Below are 27256 nucleotides of genomic sequence, written 5' to 3'. Positions count from 1 at the left end.
GCCAATAAACCAGAGCACATTTTTCCCCCATCCCGGGATGCTGTGCAGACTTGCCAGACCCTCCTCCACGGCGCTGTGGAGGAACGTCTGGCAGTGTGAGAATACTGCATACCCATCATCCCAGAATAAAAAGGAACCCATCAAACTTTTACATTTTGTAAAGAATGCAACCTGATTTCAGAAAAAAAATCACTCTGTTAGCAAACTTCATCCACACCAGGAAAGTTTATTGCTCACACACAACAGATACACTTTCTGAGTGGGGACATTTTACTCTTAAACCCATCAAAGGCTCCTCATAAGATATGGCCCAAGTTCTCCAAAATGAAACAGACAAATCTTTATTAAAGCTCAACCCATAATCTGGAGTGTCTTATATTATCTCAGCTCTTTTTCACACAGCAGAACTGCAGCATATTTTTCAGCTTACTGAAGAGAACAATTTGTTATTGCTTATGTTTTCCTCCTGAGGCAGCAAGCCATCAGTAGTCTGACCCGAGCCTCATCCCCTGTCCTCCAGTGTTCATTGTGTGTGTGTGTGTGTGTGTGTGTGTGTACATGCGCGTGTGTGTGTGTTTGCCGTGTCCGTGCATACCCTCATGTTTTATTTTTATCAGTTTTTTAGATTTATTTTTATCCGTTTTTTAGAAGACATTTTTAGATATTATTTATTATTTAGTAGTGTGTGTGTGTGTGTGTGTGTGTGTGTGTGTGTTTGCACTTACTCCGCTGCCTCCAAGTGAAACCCAAAAAACACATTTTACTGTAGAGGCTCTGACACACCAACCTGATTATCGGCCATCTGACAGTCTGCCGAGGTCGGTGATTCGAGTCTGTTCGGTGTGTTCCGTGCAGTGGCAGGGGCGGATTTAGTCATTTTGAGTTTCTCATCATGAATTAAACAATCGGATAGCGCTTTAGCTATCTATAGCTAGCTATTTATCTATGTTTAGAGATATAACGAATTGGTGGAAAGTAAGACAACAAATCGTAACCATAAGTTTATGAGGCGTTTAACGGGGCCCTTGGTAGCTTGGTGCCCAAGGCAATTGCCGACCTTTGCCTAATGGTAAGTCCGCCTCTGTGCAGTGGTCAGTCGGAGGAGCCGTCGGCATCCATTTTGGCCGATTTGACTCGTTGAATCGGCCAGTGGGCAGTCGGACTCAGTGACCAATCTGATTGGGGGAGTGCTAGCCCTTGACTAGCTGTAGTGGAATGGCTTCGAATGACGACCAAAAACGCTTGTCTTTTACTAAGAACATTTATTGTTCTCTATGCTGCAGTTTATACAAGAAAGGAACAGTTTAGGCCTGGCGGACACGGATCACATCTAGCATCTCACGTTCATCTTCAAAAAAACTAGCAAGAATCCACACACAACTTCCGTGTAGGCTACTTCAAAATAAAAGCATTTCCTGTGACGTTCTTCAGTATAAAACAAATAAAGTTGTGTACCTTTTTAAGTATCAGCTGTAAACTATAATTTAACATTTCCTTTTCCGTTTTAAACTAAACATTTCACAACATCCTCCCGCCCGATGAACTGTTGTTCATTACTATTCAGCCTATCACCTATTAATCTCTAAAGGGTAAATCAACTGAACAGTCTCTTTACAAACTTCCTGTAGAAGTACGAACAGTGCAGGAACGCCAAGTCCATCTCTTCCTGAAATAGCTCTGTTATCCTGCCCATTTTCCAGGTCTGCCTGGGAGCGTTATCCTCTCCGATCAGATGACCTCTCCCACCTTTAGCACAGTGGGTGTGGGTATGTCACACTTGTGAGCTGATTTCAAGTTCAGCAAGTAGTCCTTTCTCCAGCTGTTCCAAAAGCTGGTTATTAGTCTCTGTCTGTATCTCCATCTCTTACACATGTCTTCTCGACTCACATTGATTGCTTGAGATGGAGGAAGCATAGTCTTTGGTGGTAATGAAGTCAGCCTTTTCCCAACTAGAAAATGAGAAGGTGTGAGTGGCTGGGGCTCTGATGCATCACTGTCCACATAAGAAAGAGGCCTGGAATTCAGCACAGCCTCCACCTCTGCAAGCATGGTTGTCAGCTCCTCAAAGTTTAATGAAGCCCTCCCCAGGACCCTCTTTAGACATGTTTTTACAGATCTTACAAGCCTCTCCCAGAAGCCGCCCCACCAAGCAGCTCGCTCGGCAATATACTTCCAGGTGATCCCTTTATCAGTAAACAGCTCTGTAAGCTCTGATTCCTTAAATGACCTCCATAGTTGTTTTAGGTCCTGTTCTGCTCTCTTGAATGTCTTAGCATTGTCTGAGTAAATAACTTTACATAGTCCTCGTCTTGCAATAAATCTCTTTAAAGCTAAAAGAAAACTTTCAGTAGTCTGATCTGAAACTAACTCTAGATGTACTGCTCTAGTCACAGCACAAGTGAAAAGTGCGATGTATGCCTTCTTAGGCTGACCACTTGATCTGACATACAAGGGTCCTGCAAAATCTACCCCAGTAACTTCAAATGGTGGGGACTCTGTGACTCTATCTCTGGGTAACGGAGCTGTAACTTGCTGGGCTGGTCTCACTTTTAGTCTTAGTTAGGTGGTGTTACATGTTACAATGTAACACCACCCGCTTGACTAGCTGTCTACCCCTTAAAACCCAGAATCTCTCCCTCATTTGCACTAGAGTATCTCTGACACCAGAATGCATCACTCTCTCATGACAGGACTGAACTGTTAACTCAGAGTATCTGTGCTTTGTAGGCAGTACCCATGGGTGTTGTTCCCTGTAACTAATATTAGAATGCTGCAACCTGCCTCCCACACAAATGAGACCATTTTCATCCAAAAAAGGTTTCAGGTCTTTGATTTTTGAATCTCTTCTCAGGTTTTGTCCCTCTTTTAACTGACAGATTTCCTGGCTAAAACTATGCCCTTGTGTCATCTTCACCCAATACACTTCTGCTGCAGTAAGCTCCTCAGAAGTGAGTTCTCCCTGAATCCTTTGACCAGAACGTGCATTAGCTAAAAACCTTTTCACCCATGCAGTTATTCTCAACACTGTTTTTAACCTGCTGTACTTCTCTAGGTCTAATAGTGGCTCTGCTTGTTCAGTGCTGGTAAGCTGCACTACAACCTGAAACTTAGACCTAAGCTCAGTGTTAACTTCATCTAAGCCACATTCCTCATCAATGTTCTTTGCTTCATCAGCCGATGACAGGGAAGTGGGTCCCTTCCACCACAGCTGCTCTTGGATGAGGTTCTCAACACTCTGGCCTCTCGTGGGTAAGTCAGCAGGATTAGTTTTGCCACTGCAGTGGGACCAAAGTTCTGGATTACTGAGACCTTGAATTTCAGTCACTCTGTTTGCCACAAATGGCTTCCACCTATGTGCTGTGCTACGTATCCAATGAAATACAATCATGGAATCAGTCCACATATTAAGCTGATTTCTTTCCATGTTCAATGGCTTGAGAAGGTTGTTCCCTAATCTTGCTCCAATCAGGGCACCCATGAGCTCCAAGCGTGGCAAGGTCATTTTCTTTAGTGGGGCCACCTTTGACTTTGATGCCACAAAACTGGTGACAACTTGTCCTTCCTCGTTCTCTCCTTGCAGATAGGCAACTGCACTGTATGCCTTTTCACTGGCATCACAGTAGACATGCAACTTGGATGTCGGTGAGTTGGGCTGTATTTTAACTTGGTACCATCTTGGAATTGTAACCAAGTGGAGCTGAGGCAGCTCTGCACACCACTGATCCCATTTTTCAGCCAGGTCTGGGGGTAACTGTTCATCCCAATCAATTCCCCTTTCCCATAGTCCTTGAAAAAGGCATTTTACCCGTATGGTAAATGGGGTGAGAAACCCGATGGGGTCAAAGATGCGAGCTGATGTCTTTAATACACTTCTCTTTGTGTTTTCCTTTCCCTTTAAGATGTCCAGCAGTCCTTTCAGATCAAACACAAAGTTATAATTTTCAGATCTCCAGACTAATCCTAACACCTTCAGTACATTTCCACAAGTGCCGGTTTCTGGTGTGGGCTCTAGTCCACTTTCTGTCCACTTAGCCCTCAGTTCTGGTGAGTTTGTTACCCATTTGCACAAATTCATGCTGGCATGGGACAGAATCTCCTTTGCTGTTGTGGTGACTGAAAAGGCCTTTTCCACACTGTCTGAGCTGGAGATGAAATCATCTACATAGAGATACTCATTAAGTGCCTTCACAGCTGTAGTTGTTCTCAGTTTGTACTGCTTATATTGTCTTATGGTTGCCGCTAGGAATGGGCTGGTGAGACACACACAAATACCACTCTATTCATCCTCTGATGCGCACGCTCTTTTTACAGTCACTGGTTGGGTCCAGCAGCCCAAAAAACCTCACAGCATCTTTGTCCCTTTCGGTTAGAGCTATCGCAAGAATGCCTTAGTATGTCTGCGTAAAGGCTATCTGGTGGAGCCTGAACTTGATTAGCACGTCTAACAGATTTGGGTTAAGGTTCGGCCCAGTCACGCAAACAGTCATTTAGCGAGGAACCCTCCTTGTGTGACGATGCATCAAAACTACTCTTAGTTTAGTTGTTACCGTGTCCTCTTAGAACAGCATGATGGCATGTAGTATCTCCTAGTCTCAGGTTCTCTGCTGCTGAAGTTGTCTGGGCATCCTCACAGATGCCTTGCTGTAGAATCTGAATGACATCATGTACCTTGTGTACGGTTGTGTCCGTTCTTATTTTCTTCATGAGGCCTTCAAACCGTCTCCTTGCACTGTGAAGTTATCTGGGAATCTGGTTTGTCTGATCGCCAGGGCAACTCAACTTGGTAGCGACCATCCTTGTATGTTAAGCATGTTTAAAGTTCTGAGAGCCTCCATTTCATCTGGGTTCTGGTTTTTTCACTGACAAGCCCAGCGACTCCACCTCCCAGAAGGCAGTAGTTGTTTTGACAGCTGCGATCTTCCTGCAGGCTGATGTGCATACAAGTGGTGTCGGTTACACTAGATGCTGATACTGGTCCTGCAAGGCCCATCCCAGCTGCTTTCTATGGCTACTAGGGACTCTGTTATCCTCTGGACCTTGCCTGTCACTACTTTCCAGTAAAATCTGCTCCTATTAACAATGCAAGTTCTGGATCCTTTGTGCTCTTGTGGGAAATCAGCAAGTTCAGACCCCTTTTCCTAATTCCGTTTGGATGGGTTCACCTGGCACTTTTATTACAGCACTGCACACTTGAGGATCTCCACTGCTTCAATGTCAATCTTTGCTGCGTATTCCACACATTTTCCAAGACACCTTTACGACGTGGCGCTTTGCATTACAGGAGTAGTAGGCCAAAGGTGTGAAGGTTTAGCGTCTCCTGCCTTATTACTGGTAGTCCCAAGGCTTTAACCCACGGCCTCAATATGAAGCTTCTCTGGCTACCTCCATCCAGCAGACAGCGTACAATTTGTCTCCCTTCTGGGCCCTCTGTCCACGCCTTTACAGTTTGGAGCAGTACTGTGTTCGACATGTTAGCCTTTTGTTTCACTGCACTAGACACAGAGGATACAACGGCATCAGTGCTGCCATGGACTTTATCTGTCTGTGTTTCACTTTGCTCACAGACTGACTGGTGATGCCTGCTCCACACAAGACACACAAAGCACCTTTAACTCTGCAGTATTTTGCTATGTTTTTGGTCCTAGACACACATAACATCTTCCCAACCTTTTCAGTTCTCTTTGCGCAGACACGACTTTTCGGACAGTGTTCTGGTCTGTGTTATCACTGTCACAATATACACAGTTCTAGGGCATTACCGGTGTGCAGTGCAGTGGCTGAGGGAACACTCCATTTTTTAGGTTTGTTGTCACTGAAAGACTTGGGCTAGCACTCAATCTGTTATCTGGTGGAATGTCCCTTTGAGTGTTACCTGGACGTGAAAGCTGAAGCGCTCTCTCTCTGCTTTGACCTTGGTTTCAGGAATTTGATGAGCTCAAGAACTTTCCATTCGTCATTGAGGTCTGACTTGCGTGTGTAAGCCAGTGCTATGTCCTCCGGTCCAAGCTGCAGAAGCACTGGGCATAGCAGGCATCCATATGTATCACTGGGTATCCCTAAGGATTCTAGACTGCGAATCTGAATTTCACTTCATCATAAAGATGTCTCAAGCTGCAACATCTATGACTTCTTTACAGGAGTTGGCTCAGCAGCTTGGACATGTGTCACTGATCCAATGTCTTTTCTTCCAAACGGTTCTGAAGCATTCCACTGCTGCATCATATGCTATCATCATGGTAAATCCCGCACAGCTCTGCTGCTGCCCCATCAGATATGACTTCAGGTAGGTGAACTTCTCTCTTTTACACAGAACATCGTTGTTGTGAATAGCGGTTTCATACTGAGACCAGAATTCTTGCCACTGGCTTATTTCCCGCTGTATTTCTCTATCACCAACTTGGGCAGTTTAACAGTCTGTGCATTAAAGATCTGACTGAACTTGCATCGCTTACCCGCGGTTTCTGACTCGCTTTCTGAATCAGTCTTTTTGTGCGAGTCTTCCTTGAGAATCGGTCCTGGTAATCCTGAGTATTTGTAATCTCCGCTCCCCATTCGTCCATCGGCGTTTCTTCTTCAATGCCTTTGTTAAATCTGTTAAACTTTCCTCCTTGGTCTTCAGTACTGACAGCATTTCACGTAGTGTATCACAGTCGGGCACATCCTTTCTCACCTCCTCTTCTATACGATCAACAGCTTTGTTGTCGGGCGCGGATTGTACGCCGCTTCCTTTTCATCCTTCAAAGCGCTCCGTCTCGCGTTAGCTACGCTAACCTAGCTTCCAACTTCGACAGTTCAAAGTCCTTCAAACTTACTTCCGTTTTTCGGCACCAAAATGTAGTGGAATGCTTCGAATGACACCGAAAACGCTTGTCTTTTCTAAGAACATTTATTGTTCTCTATGCTGCAGTTTATACAAGAAAGAACAGTTTAGGCCTGGCGGACCGGATCACATCTAGCATCTCACGTTCATCTTCAAAAAAACTAGCAAGAATCCACACACAACTTCCGTGTAGGCTACTTCAAAATAAAAGCATTTCCTGTGACTTCTCAGTAAAAACAATAAAGTTGTGTACCTTTTTAAGTAACAAGCCTGAAACTATAATTTAACATTTCCTTTTCCGTTTTAAACTAAACATTTCACAACACTAGCGAATCAGTCCACGAGAAAACCGGAGCTGACCACTTCAGTATCTTCTTATTACTAGCCATCGTAACAACGAGCCTTCTTGAAAACAATGACTGACGATGGTGTGCTCTGTCTTTACTAGGTCTAGAAAGATGTTCCGTCATTTCCGCTTTTCATTTTTTTGGGCGACAATACAGATTATGTATTGCGCACACGCAGAACGTAAGCTGGAGTCAGCGTCGCTTTGGTGTGTTCCAAGGCACGTTTTTGAGAGACGGGAACCGACTGACCAGTCTGACTGCCTTTTCTGCCGATGGTCGGCCGTTGGGTTGGTGGGTCAGAGCCTTAAGTGAAAAGCATCACAAAACTAAAGAGCAGCAAACCAGACAATTAACAAGTAAAGAAATCACTGGTGTATTTCACGAGTACAAATCCATAAAAAAACATTGTGGTTTTTAAATACCATTTTGTGTTGTGATCCTGGGTTAGGTTTTGTTACTTGTTTTATTTTGCAGGTTCTTCTAATGTGTCATGTCTTGTTTTACTTCCTGCCTTGGGTGTTTTCCCACCCTGATGTGTTTCACCTGTCCCTTGTTACCACCCACCTTTACTTGTGTATATGGTGTTTTTCTTGTTTCAGTGTTAGATTTTCTGTCTTTGTTCCTGGCTCAGTGTATCTTCTAGTGTCAAGAGTTTCTAGTTTTCTTGTTTTTTTGTCCTGCCAACCTGCCTGACTGGTCTCCTGCTTTTGGGTCCTCATTTTGAACTCTCAAACTGTGTCAGATTTTATTACAAATAAGATTAATTATCAGCATGCTTGGGTATTGCAGGCTAAATTCCATTTCAGTGGGAAACCATGTTCTGATGTATTCAGCCTCTCCCTCCACCTAACAGCCTCTCATCTGCTCCCCCATCTTTCTGACTCTGTTCTTCCTCTTCTCTGTCCATCTCTTTGTTGTTCCCCCATCTATCTGCCATTTTTCCATCTTCCCCTTTCCTGAGCACTCTCTCTGCTCGTACCATGAATTAATTTCCCTGAATGCTTCCCCGTGCATCAAAGGACAGCGGTGTGTCTCAGGTGACGGGGGTATCAAAGCCTCGCTTCAATTTGCCATCCGTTTCTCCACATCTCTTATTGTACTGGACCGTATTTAGCCAAATGAAATTATCTCTCCCACTTCCTTGTTCTGAATCAGGCCCGGGGTCTGTGGCATTCATTTGGTCTATTTTTAGTGGTCAATCTCCCTTGGCTTTAATGGCTGAATGTTACGCTTCACCAGCTCAGGATGTAAACAAACATTGCAGCTGAAATGTCACTGATTGTGGTTACATTACATTGATGTTCTTTTTTGAAGGTGTTCATTCAGCATAAATTAATATTTATTTAGACAATCAGGCCAATAAATGTGAGAGAGACCGAGAAGAAGAGAAATTTGAATCCAGGTCTACAGGGGTCCCACTTGATAGAAAATTACATTGTGTTTTTTGTGTTTTTTGTGTGTGTTTGAGCATTTAAATGACATTTCACCGCAGATTAAGCTTACAGTCTCATGGAGCTTGATTATCCGTGTCATAAATAATTCTGTTTGCCTGAAACTATTGTGTGTGCCGTGGTTGATAAAAGCTACATGTAGAAAAAGATAGTATTCAGCAGTATTGATTTGAGCTGAACAAAATGCAGTTTATCATCCAACCAATAAGCTCAAGCAGTCGTGAAGTGCATATAGATATACTGTATGTACCGTTGAATGTGCAGTAGAACCAATGTAATGATATATACAGTACAGTCTAAAATAAGCCAGTATGCACTATGTACAATGTAAAAAAAGCCAGTACAGTATGTATAAAGTTTCCTTCTCTCGCTTAGTTACAGATCAGTGCATAAAGCGTTTGCATGAAGCACAACGTATCAGCAAACAAGGTTGTAAAGTGCATATAGTTGTGTAAAAAGCAATTTTTTGTTGTTAGGAGACAAGCTAAAAATGAACTTTAATACAATATACAATAGTTTCTGTGTAATCTGAATCAATATTATCTTTTTAGTTCTCTCTTACACCACCTAGACAGATTTTTTCCCTGGACCTTTGTTGCATTAAACTCATTGTTACAGGCCCTTGGCATCTTAATTGTGTATATATGGGAATATATATATTTTTTTGTTTTTGTTCTCTTTTTTTCTAGTGGGATACCAGGGAAGAAATGTGGCACCATCATAGTGAGAGCAGAAGAGCTGAGCAACTGCAGGGTAAGAGTTTGGTTCCCCTGTTGATGCATTTCAAAGAAAACTGTAAGACTTGTCAGATACATTCCTCTTTTTAGACCAACCTTCTGGTTCTTATACCTTCCAAAGTGACAAGTCTGACCCATTTGGTACTCCACACAGTTTAAGCTAAAAACTTTATAAAACAAGGAGTCATTTTTGGCTGAAATCACTTCTTAAAATTTCATGCAAAACTAACTCTTGAATATTGTATTGATATGAATACAGACACAAAGGTACATTACAAAAACTCCGTTTGTTAGGTACACCTAACAAAGACTAATGCAGTCTTCTACAGCACTTCTGCGATAAAGCCAACATTTATTAATTTACAGCAGAGAGGATAAATAGAATATTTGAAACACCACAAACAAAAATGGGACATTAAAACCCTCATGATAATAGAATTTATTGCAGGGCTATAAGACTGCATTAGTTTTAGGTGTACCTAATAAACTGAGACAAAACTTGTTAGAACTTCATTTTAACACGTTATGTATGATTTGTAGTAATTGTTGCACAGAGATTTTTGATTCTGTTCGCCCTGAATGCAAGAAATTCTGGTGGTAGTTGACAACCAGTTAAAGGGGAATGCTTTCAGTTCCAGACCCAGCTGACTGTTTGTCGCTGTTATGTCTTCAGTTTGTGATGAGCCGGACTGCGACTATTTCAATCCCTCGTTATTTCAAAGAGAAAACAAGATCACCTCAAACAAAAAAAACTGCTTCTAGTGAAGTAATAGAAGATTTTTTTTCTTTTGGGTCAAAACATAAAACAGTGAATCTCACGTTTTGGGGGTCTTCCTTCAAAAGTTCAAGAAATTGCTTAATTAAGAACACGGGAATTTATTAGATATATGATCTATAATAGATCATTAATTCTAGATTCAAGAGAATTGTATGGTGTGTCAGAGTGTGGAATTAAGCCTTATAATCTTTATTTTATCTTCTAGTGTCTGTTTTTGGGTAGATGAAGTTTAAAATGTAAGCTCCCAAAACTCAGTGGGTGAAAATATAATTTTTCATTGATATGTTTTTAGATGTAATCTTGAAATATTGTACCAGACCTACATTTAAGGGCTAATACAAAAATCAAAAAGATCATATTGACTTTTAAAAATCGCAACTTACTCTCCAAAATGGGTCTATAACACAATGTCTCGACAGTTAATAAACAACAGTATCTAATATTACTTGTTGTGATAGCAAGTTGTGTGTCTTTCCTTGTGACCTGAGGCTGTGTGTCTATATTTTGGTTACTTTCCTCCTTTTAAGGAGTCCGTGATGCTGCAGTTTTGTGGCAACAAGCTGGATAAGAAGGACTTCTTCGGAAAATCTGATCCCTTTCTCGTCTTTTACCGCAGTAACGAAGACGGATCGTAAGTTGACAAGCATCTTCCCCGTGGTATTTGTGGATGTCAATTTGCTGAATAAACAAAAGCTGCTATCTCACTTTTACACACACACACACACGTGCACAGAACGTCTAGATGCTTGAAATGGATAAAGACCGTGCGTGATTTTTCATGCTCCAAAAAGCTCCCATGCAGAGGATATAAGCCCTAAACTGCCTATGTGATGTTACATAATGCTCGGTGCTCTACACTGTATGTGACTTACGCCGTCCAGACGTTAACAGGACAAAGCAGCAGAATGAGGGATGAGCAGAGATAATAGGACAGAGTTGACAAGAGGAAAATAAAAGGAGAAAGGATGGAAAAGATGGAGTTAAGTGAAAAATGTGTGTGAAGGTCGCACTTTCTTTGCACCGCAGATGCTTTTATTCAAGTCGACTTCAGCATCGTAGGGAAGACACATTCTCTTTTTGTGCAGCTGGGTATTTACTGATGCAGCCTAAATGTTCAGCTGCAGGGTATAACAGCAGCATGCTGCAGTTACAAAGAGCCAGACTAGGTGCCACATAAAAAAGAACAGGAAGCTGTTATTTCAGCCAAAGATCATGCTTTATAAAATACTTTTAGCATTGCACTCCCCTGGAAAACAAACAGAGTAGGTGCACTCAGGGTTTTGTGTTCACCTTGTTTTTGTTTGCTGCAGCATGCATATCTGCTCTGCAAATCACATCTCCTGTGTTTTCTTTTGGTAAAGAAGCACAAACCAAAAGAGAAACATTTATATTTTTATATATTTTGATTTAGTGCTGGTGCCCCGCCCCTAGTTTTGCATTAATTCAACGGGAATAACGTTCCGGTTATCCGTCTTCTATAGATGAAGACCTGCCAGATGCTACTATTATCAGTACATTAAAAAACACGTTGACATTCTTTTTGACTACAAAAATGGATCACTAAATATGATTTTAGTTAATCAGGTAAATTGGTCCTCTGTTAACAGCTTTGTGTGTCTCACTCTCAGGTTTACCATCTGCCACAAAACCGAAGTAGTGAAGAACACTCTGGATCCGGTGTGGCAGGCTTTTAAAATTCCTGTCCGGGCGCTGTGTAACGGAGACTACGACAGGTACGGCAGGAGGCAAACACAAACATTACACTGACAATGTTAAAGGTGCTCTAGGCCATGTCACACGTTTTTTTAGGCTACAACATTTTTTTGTCACATACAGCAAACACCTCCTCACTATCTGCTAACTGCCTGAACCCCCAGAACCTACTGTAAAAAAAAACGTGGTCTCTGTAGACAGCCCAGGGTCTACAAACGACAACAAAAACAAACGGTGCCAACCTGCACCACGAAGCATACACAAACAGTGATCCAGCGTTCCAGCCAATAACTGACAAGAAGGATTGGTGGGGGTTGGGGGGGTTAGTGCGTGGAAGGACAGAAGTGAGGGAGAGGGGACGGGATGAGGAGGAGGGAGGGGTGAGCTAGCCTCGTTTTGTTTGAAAATACTTTGAATGTCAAAAAGAAGTGCCTTTAACAGTAAGAAAAAGTAGGTCCCTTGTCCCTTGTGTGTGTGTATGTGTGTGTGTGTGTATGTGTGTGTGTGTGTGTGTGTGTGTGTGTGTGTGTGTGTGTGTTTGTGTTTGTTTCTGCATGTATTGTTTTGTCTCCCCTCCTCCTGTTTTTCCTCTCTGTGACTTTGTGGCCCTGGGACGTGTTCCTGTGCCCCAGTGTGTTGTTTGGGACTGTTTGTGAATGTTATGTTTACACTCAAGTTCTGAACATAAAAATTAAAATTTGATCCCCAAAAAAAACAGTGAGAAAAAGTAGACAAAATTGTGATTTTGATGTATAAATACTTGACATATAACAAGTAATAGCAGAACAGTTACCACAGGGACACCGTAAAAAACTAGGAAAATATGTTTTTTATTTAACTGGGTCCTAAAGGGTGCAATCAGTAAGATTTTGTCTAGTGGTAGCTTTGTTTGCAAATATTAAGTCTACCACTAGTACTGAAAAAAATAAGACACAAGGTCGCTCTTAATAGTATTTAATTTAGCTAGTACTGACACATTTAATTAGTAGTAGTAATAAAAGTGGCTCAGGTGATGGGATGCTACGGTCTAGAATTTAAAAGCTAAAGTTAGTGTTGTTTCTTATTAAAAGTTTCATCAGTTCCTGTAGGAACTTGAAAAAACTACCATGACAAGGCACAACGGGAGTACCACTGTGAAGTGCCTGCTGTCTTTGGAACAACTTACAGCTATACTGTAGCAAGCTACACGTTTCTAATGTTACGCCGCATTAACAAAAGTCCCCAAAATGACTTACAGCCAATCAGAAGTAGGAACCGAAAACAAGATAACAAGAGTTCCTCTGAAAGCTCCGATAGATCTAACTTTGCTTTTGTGCCTGAAAAAGCACAAAACCACATATCGACATGGACAAACATGGATGCCTCACTTGAGCCAGTTTGTCGTTTAAGGTAGTTAATGTATTGACCATGCACCATGACCAACGCTTGCAGGTCGTAAACATGGGATATTTATCATCATTACCTTCATGAACAGCTCATTGGTTTTGTCATTCTCATACAGATTTAGAGCACTGGGCACCCTATTTGAGTGCTTCCTAATTATAATTTTTTTTTTTTTTTATCTTTTTCTAATTCTTTTCATATTTGCCTGTGTTACACCAAGGTATTCTGATAACAGCATTAAAAAAAAACTCCCGTCTCTGCGTTACGTAGGCCTGTCCACTTAGGACACCAACCTTCTGCGGACCAGTTTCCAGTTTTTAAGCAGAAAGACTGTAAATCAGCGGTGCTAATTGGTTTTTTAATGGGATTTTCCTCCCCCTCCCCCTCCTTCGTCCCTCTTCTCTTTCCCTACAGGAGCATTAAGGTGGAGGTGTACGACTGGGACAGAGATGGAGGGTAAGGGAAACAACGCTTTCTTTTGTACTGTTTAACTTAAGTGATAATTGCTGCACTGCATTGTCTGTTATAATGCACCATTTATCTATACACTATTATCATTTAATTGACATGCTGTTGTAAAATAAATAAATTAATAAATGTCCCGGGGAAGTGTAAATGTAGTAATTACAGGTGAGCTATTTACTGTGGTGACTGTGTTATGTCTTTATTTATGAATCCTACATGCCATTCTAAGATACTGGTGCAGTGCCCGTTGAAAATGGGGGGACAGAACGGAACAGGAAGGAGTGGTAGCCACTCTTTCACTGTGCAATTAATTAATTAATTAATTAATTAATTAATAATCTACTCACATACAGACCTGGACACTCTAACTGCTTTTAACTGCTAATTTATGCCAAAGGTCTTTTATAGCTTAAAGTTTATTGTTATGATGATTCTGTATTTTATCTCTTTATATTCTATATGTGTGTTGTAAGCTGCTGAAATCTGCTGCTGGAAATTCAATTTCCTTGCGGTAGTCATCCCAAAAGGATCAATGAAGAGAAGTCTAAGTCTTATTAGCACCTATCTGCGTTCATCAACCCCCAGAACCGGACCGTGTGTGTGTGTGTGTGCGTGCAGAGAGAGATAGAGAGAGAGAGAGAGAGAGAGAGAGAGAGAGAGAGAAGGTGTGGTCTCGTGTTGGATCATTAAGAAATTTAACATTTCAGCGGAGGTGTTCATTTCCATACAGGTTTAGTGGCTTGATAAAGTAGAGGATTTGATTCGGGGGTGTATTTTGGCGACTTAATTAGCCCGACTCAGGGTGAGTCCGATGACAACTGCTGTATCTACCCGGAGTAATCTCCGACATTAGGCTACATTGTTCTGCCAGCTCACAGCAATTTAAAACAATAGCAGGAAAAGAGTGGCCCTGCTGTTCTAAAGCATTCTGCATGTGGCGTCTGCTGATGTGCAGGTTACCTTCCCCCCCCCCCAAACACAGACACACATTTATGCAGATACGTCTTGCTTCATAAGATACGTAGCCTGCTTAGAAGTGGCATCACGCTCTGTCTGCACTTGTTGTCTGGTTGTGCTTTGCAGGTGTGGGATTCTGAAACATCCTGAAATTTGGGAATTGTCATTTGTTTATTCAAACACACACACACAAACACACACTGACAGAAGATCTTCCTATAATTTATAGATAGATAAATACGTTTCTCCTGATGACACTGACGCGCCGCATGAATAAAAAACTGCCCTGTAATAACAACAGCATATGTGCAAACTAGGAAAGGACATTTAGTATTATAGTCACAGCTCCCACTCTAAAATGGTTGTCCTCATACACCCTCTTCTTTTTCCCTATCAGAGGAGATATACTGTAGAAACATGTTACTGTAGAGCCCTACATGTGACAACACCCCCTACTGCTTTTACTATTAATACTGCTTGAACTGTCTTTTGACACATAACTTCATAGAGGCAGTGGGGGAATAAAGATGGGGCAGGGGTACAGTTGTCCCCTCCATTGTTAATTTCACGGGCACTTTTTGACACTTCAAGGGCGTTTTGGCCTGAGCCCCCACAAATTGCTGACCCTGATTCCAACCCTGCTGATTATCTCCATGAAATTATGAAATTGGTTGCTACGCCTACACCTCTGGTAACCAAGGAGCTTGTTAGTAAAAATGATTTCTTCTGTACTTTGACAATGTGAATACACTACTAAGAAATTAATGAAATCTGCACACTTCAACACTTTTACTGTTATTATGGGTTCTTTGATTCTTGGTGTTATGGACCTTTTCTTAGCTTCTGTTATTCACTTTGGTGCTTCTCACTATTATGCAGAATAAGTAGGGTTTTTCAGTTTGGTAGGAAATGTGACTGTGTGTTCTTTTTCTTTACAGCCACGACTTTATCGGTGACTTTAGCACCAGCTACAGAGAAATGTCCAGAAGCCAGTCACAGTTCCACGTCTATGAGGTGATATTCTACACACATACACACACACACACACACACACACACACACACACACACACACACACTCATTCATTCATTTTCATTTCATTTTTCATTTTCATATATTTATTATACAGGAAAGTTAGAAAAAATTAACATTACATTACAATGCAAACATACATTACTACATACTACATACATGCTACATACATCCATAATACATACATACATTACATACTACTTACATGCTACATACATACATACAAAATGCATACTACACATACATACATACATACAGCATACATGCATACATGCATACATACATACTATACATACATCATACATACATACATACATACCTACTACATACATCATACTTACATACATACATACCATACATATACATCATACATACATACATACATACATACATACATACATACATACATACATACATTACATGCATACATACATACATAATTACATACATACATACTTACATACATACATACATGCATACATACATACATACATACATTTCATTATCCTCAAGGGATTTGTCCGTGCAGATGAGATCCATACGATCCAAAAATCCTGTTTGTAAATTTCAGAACGGGATAAGTGTGGTGGTAGAAATAGCGTTGAATTGTGTTCCCTCCCCACAACATTTTTCCCTCTACCCTGGCTGTTAGGGTTCTGCCCACCTGCTAAAATCCCACTTTAAACCCTGCCTCTAGCGAGTATTTAGCAGGATGCTATGCCCTAGCACCAGTTCCTCAGAAGACTGACTTCTGTCTCTTCTTCTCATGCTCAGTGCAGTTCACTGACCTGGTCCATTCATTTCTAAACCAGCTGCGTGTGAGCATAAATCACTGAAAGTCAAGAGTCAGATAAGGTGCTTATGAAGCATAACCTAAATCACTGACTGGAGAGGCGGGAAGAGCAGGGCATTCTCTCTCTACTCGTGTGAAGTAACGTGATCTCAACTCGTCAGACTCATGTCGTCTCCTCCCTTGTCGAATCATCTCTGCGCTGGGTTTTCTCCAGACTTCCTCAACATCCTCTTTAATCCTTTCATTCTGTTTATTTGCCATGAAGGGATTTTTTTCTGCATAACTGCTGAACATTACACATCTGAGGTACAGATTGTAGGCAAACATTGGAGGCGTGTCTGTGACATTACCCAAATTTAGCTTCAGGGACTTAAACTTTAGGCAAAGTGTAAAACGCCTCGGTGGGGCTTACTGTATGTAAATGAAGCATGAGTGAAATACTTATAAAAAAATAAAAAAAGAACACTTTCCCAGGATCAGGACACACATTGTACAAAATACAACAAACAATCTCAAACATCCTGTGGAAGAATGAAGGGACGTGAGCATTTTCTGAGAGATGTGTGAGGGTTCTATGATGTCAGTGTTTTGGACGTAGTGTCTTGTGAAATAATATACTGTGAACAGAGAAATTAAACTCATTCCCTACTTTATTTTAATTATGCAGATGAATAGAGTCTGTTGATTAAACCAAGAAGATGACATGAGTTAGGATCACCCACTGCTCAGTGAAACACAACAAAACTTGTGTTTCTCCACAGGTGCTAAATCCAAAGAAAAAAGGAAAGAAGAAGAAAAAGTACCAAAACTCAGGAACGGTGAGTCAACAGTTTGGGCAGTTTTAAGATGTTTTTCACTTACACTTTATTACTATCAAGAATTTCTATGTATTTTTAACCTCTGCGTTGAAGACATTAACAACACAGTGCCAGTGAAAGACAAATAAGGGTCTAATCTAATATTAATACAGCAATAATAATCACTTTAAAAACTCAGATTGTTCCGGTTATTTTGAACATATTTTGTTTATATGTGCCTTGAGGTTTTAACTGAATTGAGATGCCTCCACAAATACTTATACTTGTTATTATTTAGATGATATGTTTTTGCTTCATTTACACTTTCATGTCTCATTGTCTTTCATGCTAAATAATACCTTCATATGGGGATCTTCCTGTGCCTGTAACCTTTGTTGCAACAATGACAAATGTTAATTTAAACTTTGGTACCACACACATATTGTACAGTGCAGGTTGGAGCTAGCCTTGAAATCCAGACCCAAATCCTAAAGATTAAGGGTCTGGCGTAAAGTAATGAAAGTCGCACATCTCGAGGGACAGCACCAAGCGTGCATTTGAAAATCTCACTGCATGTAACTGGAAAACACTACGACCAATCACAGCAACACACAGGGTGATGTATCCAGAGCCGCATACGCTTAGCTACCAGCGGAGCTAACTGGTAGATTAAAATGTCGTCATCTGTTTAGCTCACCTCTGGCCCGCCTATATCAGATACAACGATGTGATTGGTGCAGCTCGGCTACAAGGGCATAGTTAATGAGCGGTATTACTCAATGCCAGAGCAATTCGCTGATCAAATTCAAATTGTGCTCTTGCGAGATCTCTGGATTTCCAGGGTAGGTTGGAGCAGAAAAATCCCAATTCTCAATTTAAGACTGTAACTCCCCGGTGACCCCTGCTGTAGTCTGGCGTATTGGATGTACAGTGCTGGCATAGAGCCTGACATGGCTGTCCCCTTCTTTTATCTCCGCTAAACATTTTGCAAGGGCACCATTAGTGTCGCCTAGCAAGGATATGATTGGTTTAAAGAAATACAAACAAGCCAGAGTGTTTTTTTCCCGTATCCCAGAATAGAAAAGCGGTGTAGCCAGACCTATCTCCGCAGCGCTGACACAGCTGTGCCTATGCATGCAAAACTAGGTGACCCCAGACCTCCAGGGGCCCCAAAAGCCTCACACTCAACGTGTGTGTATTTTTTGGTAATTCTTTACAGTTGATATTACTGCTGAAGTACAGTTTCAGCTGTGTCTATGATGATGTCTGTTTTGTTGTTCAAATCTAGTTAATACTGCCGGCTTCAAATACGGATTGAACATGTACTCCCACAAAATTATCAACTTCATGATTGTCTTCTCCCTCCATTTCATGCCTGTCCAATTTGTCACTTAAGTCCTGTGGTGTTGGCGTGGCGAGACGTCCTCCACAAGAGATAACAGGCTTTCTTCCTGCGGTTCCATGTTTAGCTGCCTTCACTCTTGCTGGGGAGGGTGGAGCGTAACGCCCCAGCAGCCCTATTTGCTATTTTAAACAGAAAACAACATCCAAGACAAGTCCCTCCCTAACTTTGTGTTTTTACCGGAAATGCATAAATGTGCAAAGACAAATAGCCCTCTTACTTATGCTTCATGAGGCCTTTAATATTTTAGTTTAAAACGTACTCAAATGGTGCATTTTTTTCTGAAGAAAAGCTATCTCACTGTTTCTGTTTGCATCACATTACCTCTAACTAACTGACATAGCAAACCCTTGGCCAGGTAGTGTTCCAGTGTAGGCGTACTGGTTGGTTTCTGGGTGTCTTTGTTAAAAAATTAATGAAACTTTCATCTACAGTATATTTTTTCGTGTGCACTGTAGCGACAAGGGACCAACAGCAGGTTTTTGCCTCTGGGCCTAGACCGGCCATGCTAAAACAAACACTGAATCCGGGATCATTAGGTCTGTGTAACACCAACTTAGCCTCATAGACGTGCTTGTGTTTGAGTGAGTTAATCAAGCTAAGCAAGCGGACACCTGTATATACCACCACAAAATGACACAGTTAGGAATGTATGATCATTGGTTTAATCTGAGAATCCGGAGCTAAGTTAACAGTCTCTGTTCATACTGTAAAAAGGGATTCTCGTCATTTTTCTCTGCTTTTCCTGACTGGCAGGTCACCCTCCTGTCCTGCCTGGTGGACACTGAGCTCTCCTTCCTGGACTACATCCGAGGCGGGTAAGTTCACAATAAACGGCTGTGTATGATTCTGCAGAGAGGAAGCACCAGCTTTGCTGTCATCATTAAATCCAGAGTCCCTTGCAGTTGTGATGTTGTGATGCGATGTGACTTCAGAGACTCAGCTGAGAGGATTATCTCTTAGCTCGAATATTAAGACTGACAGCTGCCGATAACCCGCTGCTTAATTGCTCCCTTCTGCATGCTTTAAAACATGCTGTGATATAATGTGACGTGATTGATGGTTTCAAGTTACTCCTTTTTTTTCTCTCTATCTTGTAGGACTCAAATTAATTTCACAGTGGCAATTGATTTCACGGCATCAAATGGTAAGCTTTTTAAAGCGTTTGCTCTTATCATTGAGATCCCTTAAGTGTGTCGAACAGATACAACTTTGGTGGTTAACTCTTATTTGATGTGAACGCCGTAGTGGTTCACTATCAGTCACAAAAGGCAAAACAGACAAAAGTTGGACAATTATTTGAAAATTAACTATTACTTTAAATTCCTCAGCTCAGTTTGGAGTTCTCTATTAACCACAATTTGTACAATTTGTGCCTCAGTGTAGACGGAAACTGATTACACCCACATCGAATTTCCAATTCAGATCGTTGTCACCATGGAGTCAGTTGATGAAGCCCCCACAGGTACACTGCTGTACATTTATTAAGTGACAACAGTTTAATGAAAAACATGCAAAACTCAGTTCTGCGCAGAAGACTTTCTCACAGATGAGGGATGTTCTTATTTTAGTGCAATATGATTAGTAATTCAATATATGTAATACAATATTGGAGACATCATTATGTCTCAGGAGAAATGGGTGGCTTTCTTTCCTGCCATCAAATAAGTTTTTAACATCCCCGTGCGATATTATGCAGATAATTACGTTATTTTGTTTGTTTGTTGAAAATTGGGAACATGTTGAAGTTGTGTCAGAATATAACAACTTTCTCATGTCTTTCATAATATTGTACAAAGCAGTCCCTACACATTCTATGTTTTCCATATTACAAGAAAGATTTGAAAAGAACATGAAACACAAAACACAGCAATGCATTGAGTATTGTCTGTGTAAGCCGAGTGTGATATATCTTACTACTCTGACCCGTAGAGCTCCATTACAGACTGCTGCAGGGATGATGCATTTTTGTTGGCCAACCCAGAAGTTAGTATTGCCCTGGTTCCCTCAACAAAAGAAATTGGGATTTTTACTTTTGGATTATTGCAGAAAACAAAACTCTGTTGCAAACAAAAGGTTATGAAAAATTATTCCAGCGAGATAATTTTTTTTTACAAATGAACACCCCGTTAAAGCATAAATGCAATCGCTAGAAATATAAAGCTGAGGTTAGGTTATAAATGAACTACACCTCGGTCGCATTAGTTCAACATCGCCACCATGCGGTGCCATGTGGCTCAGGTTGTAGAGAGGGTTGGCCCTCAACCACAAGATTGGTAGTTCGATCCTGGTCTCCTCTGAACCTTAAGTTGCTCCCTGGGCGCTGTCTGTGTATGTGTCCACTGCTTCTAATGCTTAGGATGGGTTGTAACTGAATTTCACTACATTGTACTGCAGTTGTATGTGGCGAATAAGAATAAAGTTTCTGGGTGCCCGGATAGCTGAGTTGGTAGAGCAGGCACCCATAAATAGAGGTTTACTCCTCAAAGCAGTGGGCCTGGGTTCAACTCCAACCTGTGGCCCTTTGCCGTTCAATAGCTTCCAAGTGATTTCACGTCCTTAGCATGATGACGTTTAATGTCCCCGACAACCTCTGTTGTCCCATTTAACCTCTCAATACCCCTCTCTCCATGGGGTATTTACTGATTTATTTTATGTCATAGAACAAAATGTGAAAATCTCTTAAGCTTGTGTTAACCACAAGGTTTCTGGCATCAAACCAAAAACCCATTCATAAACCCATTGACTTTGAGACGAGGGAACTGGAAGTGAAAGGATGCTAACTAATTTATGGGTTTTAGAACTCTTTGCTGCAGCACTTTATTGTTCAATAAACCGTTAACACACATTTATGAGCCGCAGCGTTATACTATATAACGTGTTCTTTTTTTTTATGATGAACATGGGATCTGTAGTTTATTTTGATTAAATCCCCCACATACTGTCCTCTTGCTTCAAATACTCACCAGAGCTTCAAAAGTGTATTCATCTGCAGCTGAACTGTGGTTACAGTTTTGTGATTTGCTTTCATGTATTAATCTTTATCTATTCTTATTTCCCCATTGGGGCCAAAAATAAAAGACAAACCAAATGAAGCTTCTTTTTTTACCATTTGTGTCATTCTTTGTTTGTCGTTTCGATTGTCAAAAGAAAGAAGAAGAAAGAGTATGTTTTTTTGCGAATTAAATTTTTTTATCAGACGATCCTGCATGATTTCTGAGTAATTGCATGCCATTTCATCTGTTTATGACAGCGGGAGAGAAGTCTTTGAAGGGTCAGCACGTCACTGTAGCTCATCATTTTGTTTGCGTAGTTGCGAAATTGCAACAGTGGCTTCATGTAACTTAGCTTTAGGGAAAGAAATTGCGGTTTCTCACACACCCACTGAGGTTTGAGGCAACCAGTAAGATTTCTGCCTCTACTGCAGCTGTGCCTTAGAGAAGTGTTTGTATAACTAAAACTCCAGTCTGGGTTTTAACCCCTTTCCACCCACTCCCCTTTGTTTTTATTTGAATATGACTCACAGCCCGGGGGGAGCAGGCATAATTACAGTATAATGCTGATGTGTGTTTTATTGTGTTGAACCATTTGGGTCCCAGGCAACCCGTCCCAGCCCACCTCGCTCCATTACATGAGCCCATACCAGCTGAATGACTACGCCATGGCACTGCGAGCCGTCGGAGAGATTATCCAGGACTACGACAGCGACAAGATGTTTCCTGCATTGGGCTTCGGTGCCAAACTTCCCCCAGACGGACGGGTCTCGCATGAGTTTGCCCTGGTGAGGACACAACTTTCTCCCATCCAAACATCCAGCTATCCACACAAATCTTCCAATCATGTATCCTTCCAAAAATAGTCACATACAGTACTGCGTCTCTACATAAACCTACTTAAAACATGCAAATACCTGTTCATTTATTCTACATAATCACCTTAACCAAACAAAACCATGAGGAAGAAGAGGCCACCACCAGGTCAGATTTGGCAGGAAGTTGCAGGATTTAGTTACAGCATAAAATATATTGCTTTATGGCACAAAGCAGGGAAGCGACTGTTCTTCCAGTGCTTATGATGCTAAGAGTTTTTGAAATGTTGAATAATGGAAGTAGGAAAATACAAATGAAACATGACTCCACAGTCTTGCAGCTCTGTGAGGCTGTACGTAGACATCGTTTTGCTTTGGGCGAAGTCACGAGGATACATTATCTGGGAACCATGAATGTCTGTTCTGGTAGATGTGGACATATTTGATTTTATTTTCTAGGGAACATGAATGTCCTTACCAAATTTCATGTCACTCCATTTTATAGTTTATATATTTGTCGTTTTAAGTTAAATCAGAGACAAATTCTTTGGACATTTTGTTTAAAATGGGATGCTAATTTGAACAACATTAAGATTAGGACTGGCAGTATAAAAACTCATTTGGATTGTTGTCAGACTGCTGTTAAATATAGAGCTGAGCATAACTTGTAATGGCTTCCATGCCAGTTGGCGGAAGCTTGTCTGTCACAGTGAGAGCACAGGCAACTGTTTATCAAGCGTGTTTATCAAGACAAGTAACCATAAAATTATACCAGAACTATGTAAAAAAAAAAAAGAAGAAGATTCTGTAAATGTAAACTGAAAACACGCAGCATGCAGAAAGTCGCTTTCATACACAGATGACCAATTACTGTAAAGGCAACTGTTTATTGCTGTCCAACAACAAATTCTGACAAACAGTCTGCACACACTTTGATGATGGAAGCCAAATGAGCTGTTTAGGTTTTGGCTGTAAACACACCAAGTTTATTCTTTTAATCGATGTACTGTTGGTCTTAGTCCTACTGAAGTGACAAAGATAGTTCCATTACTTTATGGAAAATAAACCAAGATATGACTATTATTTGATAATAAATGGAAATCATGCTAAAAGTAAGCATTAAGAATCTGGATTAGCTGTGTCCTCCATTCAACACCATTAGCATTCAACCATGCATCTTTTTATCCTCATCTTCCACCCACCCACCCATCCATCCATCCATCCATCCAACCACACCACTTTGCCATTATCAAGCGCCCTGGGGCTCTAGACATCCTGATCACTCCTCAGCCACCCATAATCCGGTCCCTGGTCTACTGTCACTTCCAGATGTTGCTCCAGAGGCTTTTACAGCCATTACAGCTGCTCAGCGTTGAATAACAGCCCTCCCATAGGCGCCAAACCTCGAGACAAGGCGCATATGCATTAATCTTACCATTAAGGATTTAACTTATTCAGCTCTTAAGGAAGAAGGCTGCAGCTGCATAGCCGCAGTGGGGGAAAGCCACCACTGAATCTGACGTAATTATTCAAGCTCCATTGACAAAGGAAAGGAGTCTCATGTGCACAGTTCGTACTCAACCAAGCAGAGTTAGTCAAGATGGTTTCATACTGAAATAATTAGAAAGCCCAAAACATATGGGTAACTTAAATAAAGGAAATGTTTGCTTCTTTGTGAGTTTCTTTTGAATAGCATAAAACCAGTCAACCATCAATTTTAATATTTGTTTTTCAAAGGATGTGGAGGCTGCAAAAATACAAAAACACTGCATCAACTCTGGTTCAACTTCTTAAAAGAAGGATTTACTTGATGAGCTTCTCTTACACAAACTCATTCTAAGACAAATTATTATCATGTTTTGTCTTCTTGTAACCTCTATTGCAAATAAATTGTATCTTACCACAATTTATAGGACCAAAATGCTTTTCATGGTATCACTTCCTCATGCAGAGTTAAAAATGTGAAATGGCTCGCCCCAGGATATTCTTTACTGTCATGCTGAAACAAGAGAATCAAACTGTCAACATTTCCCTGCAATATAAGTAAAATGTTTTTTAATTGGATTTAACATCCTTAAGGTCTTCCACCCCTCTAGTACCTCTTATAATAGGTAATATCCTTTAATAATATTGGAATATTATTGATGTTTTGGCCCTTGGGTGGCCATTTTTTATGTCTCTGAGTATGCATGTAATCCTGTTATCCTGCAATTTGCAGCCAAAACAAGCCTGTTTTGAAAATAAAATCTAATTCCATCCCAGCCTTTTTCTCATAAAGGGATATAAAATCATGTATACATTTTTTCTCCTCCTTTTTTTCTCCTTCAGATTCATTCATCTTAGCTCCACTGTCTCTGGATATCAAAACAAACTATATTCAATATCATTTTAACTTTGATGCATAGTGTTAAAATGTCTCTACAGTAGATCCCAGGTATACCACAGAGGTGTAATGTAAGCAAGTTATTCTAAATGCCTTTAAATATATTTAACACATTTTTCAAAATATTAGCTGGCTGACATTAAATCAATGATGGTGACTTGCTGTATGTAAACTAACTGTTACCTGGTGGCGTATAGAGAGCAGTAATCAGGAAAGTAGCTAAATATACTCCAGACAAACAGCATCATCCTGGAGGAGAAAAGCTTGTGTTATCTTTGTAAAAAAAAAGGTTTTGCTTTTTTTAGAGTTCCAGAAATGACATTAAAGGGTAATCAAACTCATAGACAACAGAATAAGGCCAGTGGCTTTTTCTTTGCTTTGGTACACAAGAAAAATATCTTCCTGTCTGCGTCTTCAGCTTAATTAAGATAAGGAAAAGAAATAAAGGTACGAAGCGGGATTAATAAAGACTAAAGACTTTCCTGGCTCTGCCGAATTCTGTTGCAGCAGTTGTAAAGAGATCATTGATGCAAATATTATTCCTGATTTAACAAAGCTTCTCCTGACAGGGATTAATAGGCAAAGATAATCATTTTGGAGTTGGCTGTTAAAGATCAACTTTTCTTTAAGCGTATACTTCCCCCATTAAAAATACATGATTTAATACAGTTGCAAAATGATGGCCATTGTCATTTTAAATGACATTATGAGATTCTAAAAACTTTCAAGGAAACTTTGTGCATAAGAAATATCTTAATTTCTACAAATTGACATGACCAGTCCTATTTGCAATTAGTCTCCGATCTCTTAAATGTGTATGTTGCATCAGAAGAAATCATTAAATCATTGGACACTCTATTTGTTTATTTGTGCATTAGAACAGTATTGCTACCAAACAATAAGAAAAGTGTTTTATCGCTCTTATTAGTGCTTTGACGATGCTCCCTCTCTTCAGTTACTCTCTTGCTAGCTTGACCACCGCTGTGCTCTCTCTCTCTCTCTCTCTCTCTCTCTGCCCCTGGCCGTTGAGCCTGGGAGGAGGGTCTAAATATGAGCACTGTGTTTACAAAGTAAAGTCATCCTCACTAAATATTCTACCTTCAGTGTATCTTTACTCATACTAGGAAGCTGACTCCACACATCAAATGCAGTACAGTGTCAGCTTGCCAAACCCCCTACCCACTAAAAATAGGGGCGTTTATGGCTCTTGTTGCTATCTTGTAAAATCTCAAGAAATTGAGACACCCCAAGGTTTTCTAATCTTTAGACAGTCTGAATCTTCTCTCACAGCACTTTAGAAATGTTACATCTACATTTCAGTAATTTTCTACCACACTTATTAAAGGTTTTGTCTTTGTTTTTGTGCAGAATGGTAACCCACAGAACCCATACTGCAGTGGTATCGAGGGGGTGATGGAGGCCTACTACCAGAGTCTCAAGTCTGTGCGTCTTTACGGACCCACCCACTTCTCCCCTGTTATTAACCATGTGGCCAGGTAGGTCCACTACAATCACAGCCGGGGATGTGGACCATGTAGGCTGACACACACGCAAATGTCATAGAGCACAATGCCACCACGAAATTTACAGTTTTGCTGCAGCTTTGGGGAAATTGCAGCCATGTGTGTGGGCTGCTGGACAGGGATCTATGACGCAAAAGGAGAGATTAAAATAAATGTACTAATAGCTCCGTCACCTAAAGAGAATCAATAATCACGGTGGTGGTTTGGACAGCTACAACAGTCCTTTAGCAGGTGACCATTCTGCAGGATGACTGATGGGCTGCTTTAAGGCTGGGGTGTAGCACAAGGCACCACGATAATCTGAAAAATAGAAAATACCAGTACATAGTCCAAGAAATAGTGCTGTGAATAACAGTAAATGTATCACCTCCCACCATTTCACAAATAAACAGTAAATTAAATTAATAATCCTTATAGATACCCTATAAGTAGAAAATATGTACCAGTGTTTCTCTATTAAAAAGACCATTAACGTGAGACATGTGGGCCCTCAAGTGCAATTTAATTTTTATTGGAGCAACAATGTTACAGTGGGGGGTGAGGTGAGGACCCAAATGCAACAGGCAGCAGGCCGGAGGGAGCTTCAGTAAAGCGTTTATTGTAAATACAACAAAAGGAGAAAAAGGCAAAAACAAGAGTTCCAAAAAACCAAAACCGGCACGGGGGATGACCAGGAAAGACTCACAGGGAAGGCAGTAGCGCAGGCAACAAAACGCAGACTGGGGAAACTCACAGGCAAGAGGACTCGACGTGGACAGCAACAGCAAACAATGAACAAGCACTAGACAAAGGGAACACAGAGGTTAAATACACAAGGTAATGAGGTAATGGGAAACAGGTGGGACGTCAGGTGAATCACATTAGGGC

General features: G+C 40.9%; 1 protein-coding gene across 2 annotated transcripts in view; it reads left to right on the top strand.

Moving 5' to 3' along the window:
- Positions 1–27256, top strand: part of LOC116693628 (copine-8) — a 76645-nt gene that overhangs the window by 42961 nt on the left and 6428 nt on the right. For both annotated transcript variants that reach the window (XM_032522711.1, XM_032522712.1), the window contains exons 7-16: positions 9308–9371; positions 10661–10764; positions 11762–11866; positions 13644–13685; positions 15590–15665; positions 17238–17294; positions 19432–19493; positions 19776–19822; positions 22275–22456; positions 26235–26362. In XM_032522711.1, coding sequence (XP_032378602.1) covers positions 9308–9371; positions 10661–10764; positions 11762–11866; positions 13644–13685; positions 15590–15665; positions 17238–17294; positions 19432–19493; positions 19776–19822; positions 22275–22456; positions 26235–26362 — 867 coding nt within the window. The remainder of the gene's footprint in view (positions 1–9307; positions 9372–10660; positions 10765–11761; positions 11867–13643; positions 13686–15589; positions 15666–17237; positions 17295–19431; positions 19494–19775; positions 19823–22274; positions 22457–26234; positions 26363–27256) is intronic.

This window comes from Etheostoma spectabile, chromosome 8 (genome assembly GCF_008692095.1).
Source record: "Etheostoma spectabile isolate EspeVRDwgs_2016 chromosome 8, UIUC_Espe_1.0, whole genome shotgun sequence".
NCBI classification, from domain to species: Eukaryota; Metazoa; Chordata; class Actinopteri; order Perciformes; family Percidae; genus Etheostoma; species Etheostoma spectabile.
Note: the sequence above shows the minus strand (reverse complement) of the source record. Positions and strands in the feature narration are given on the sequence as shown.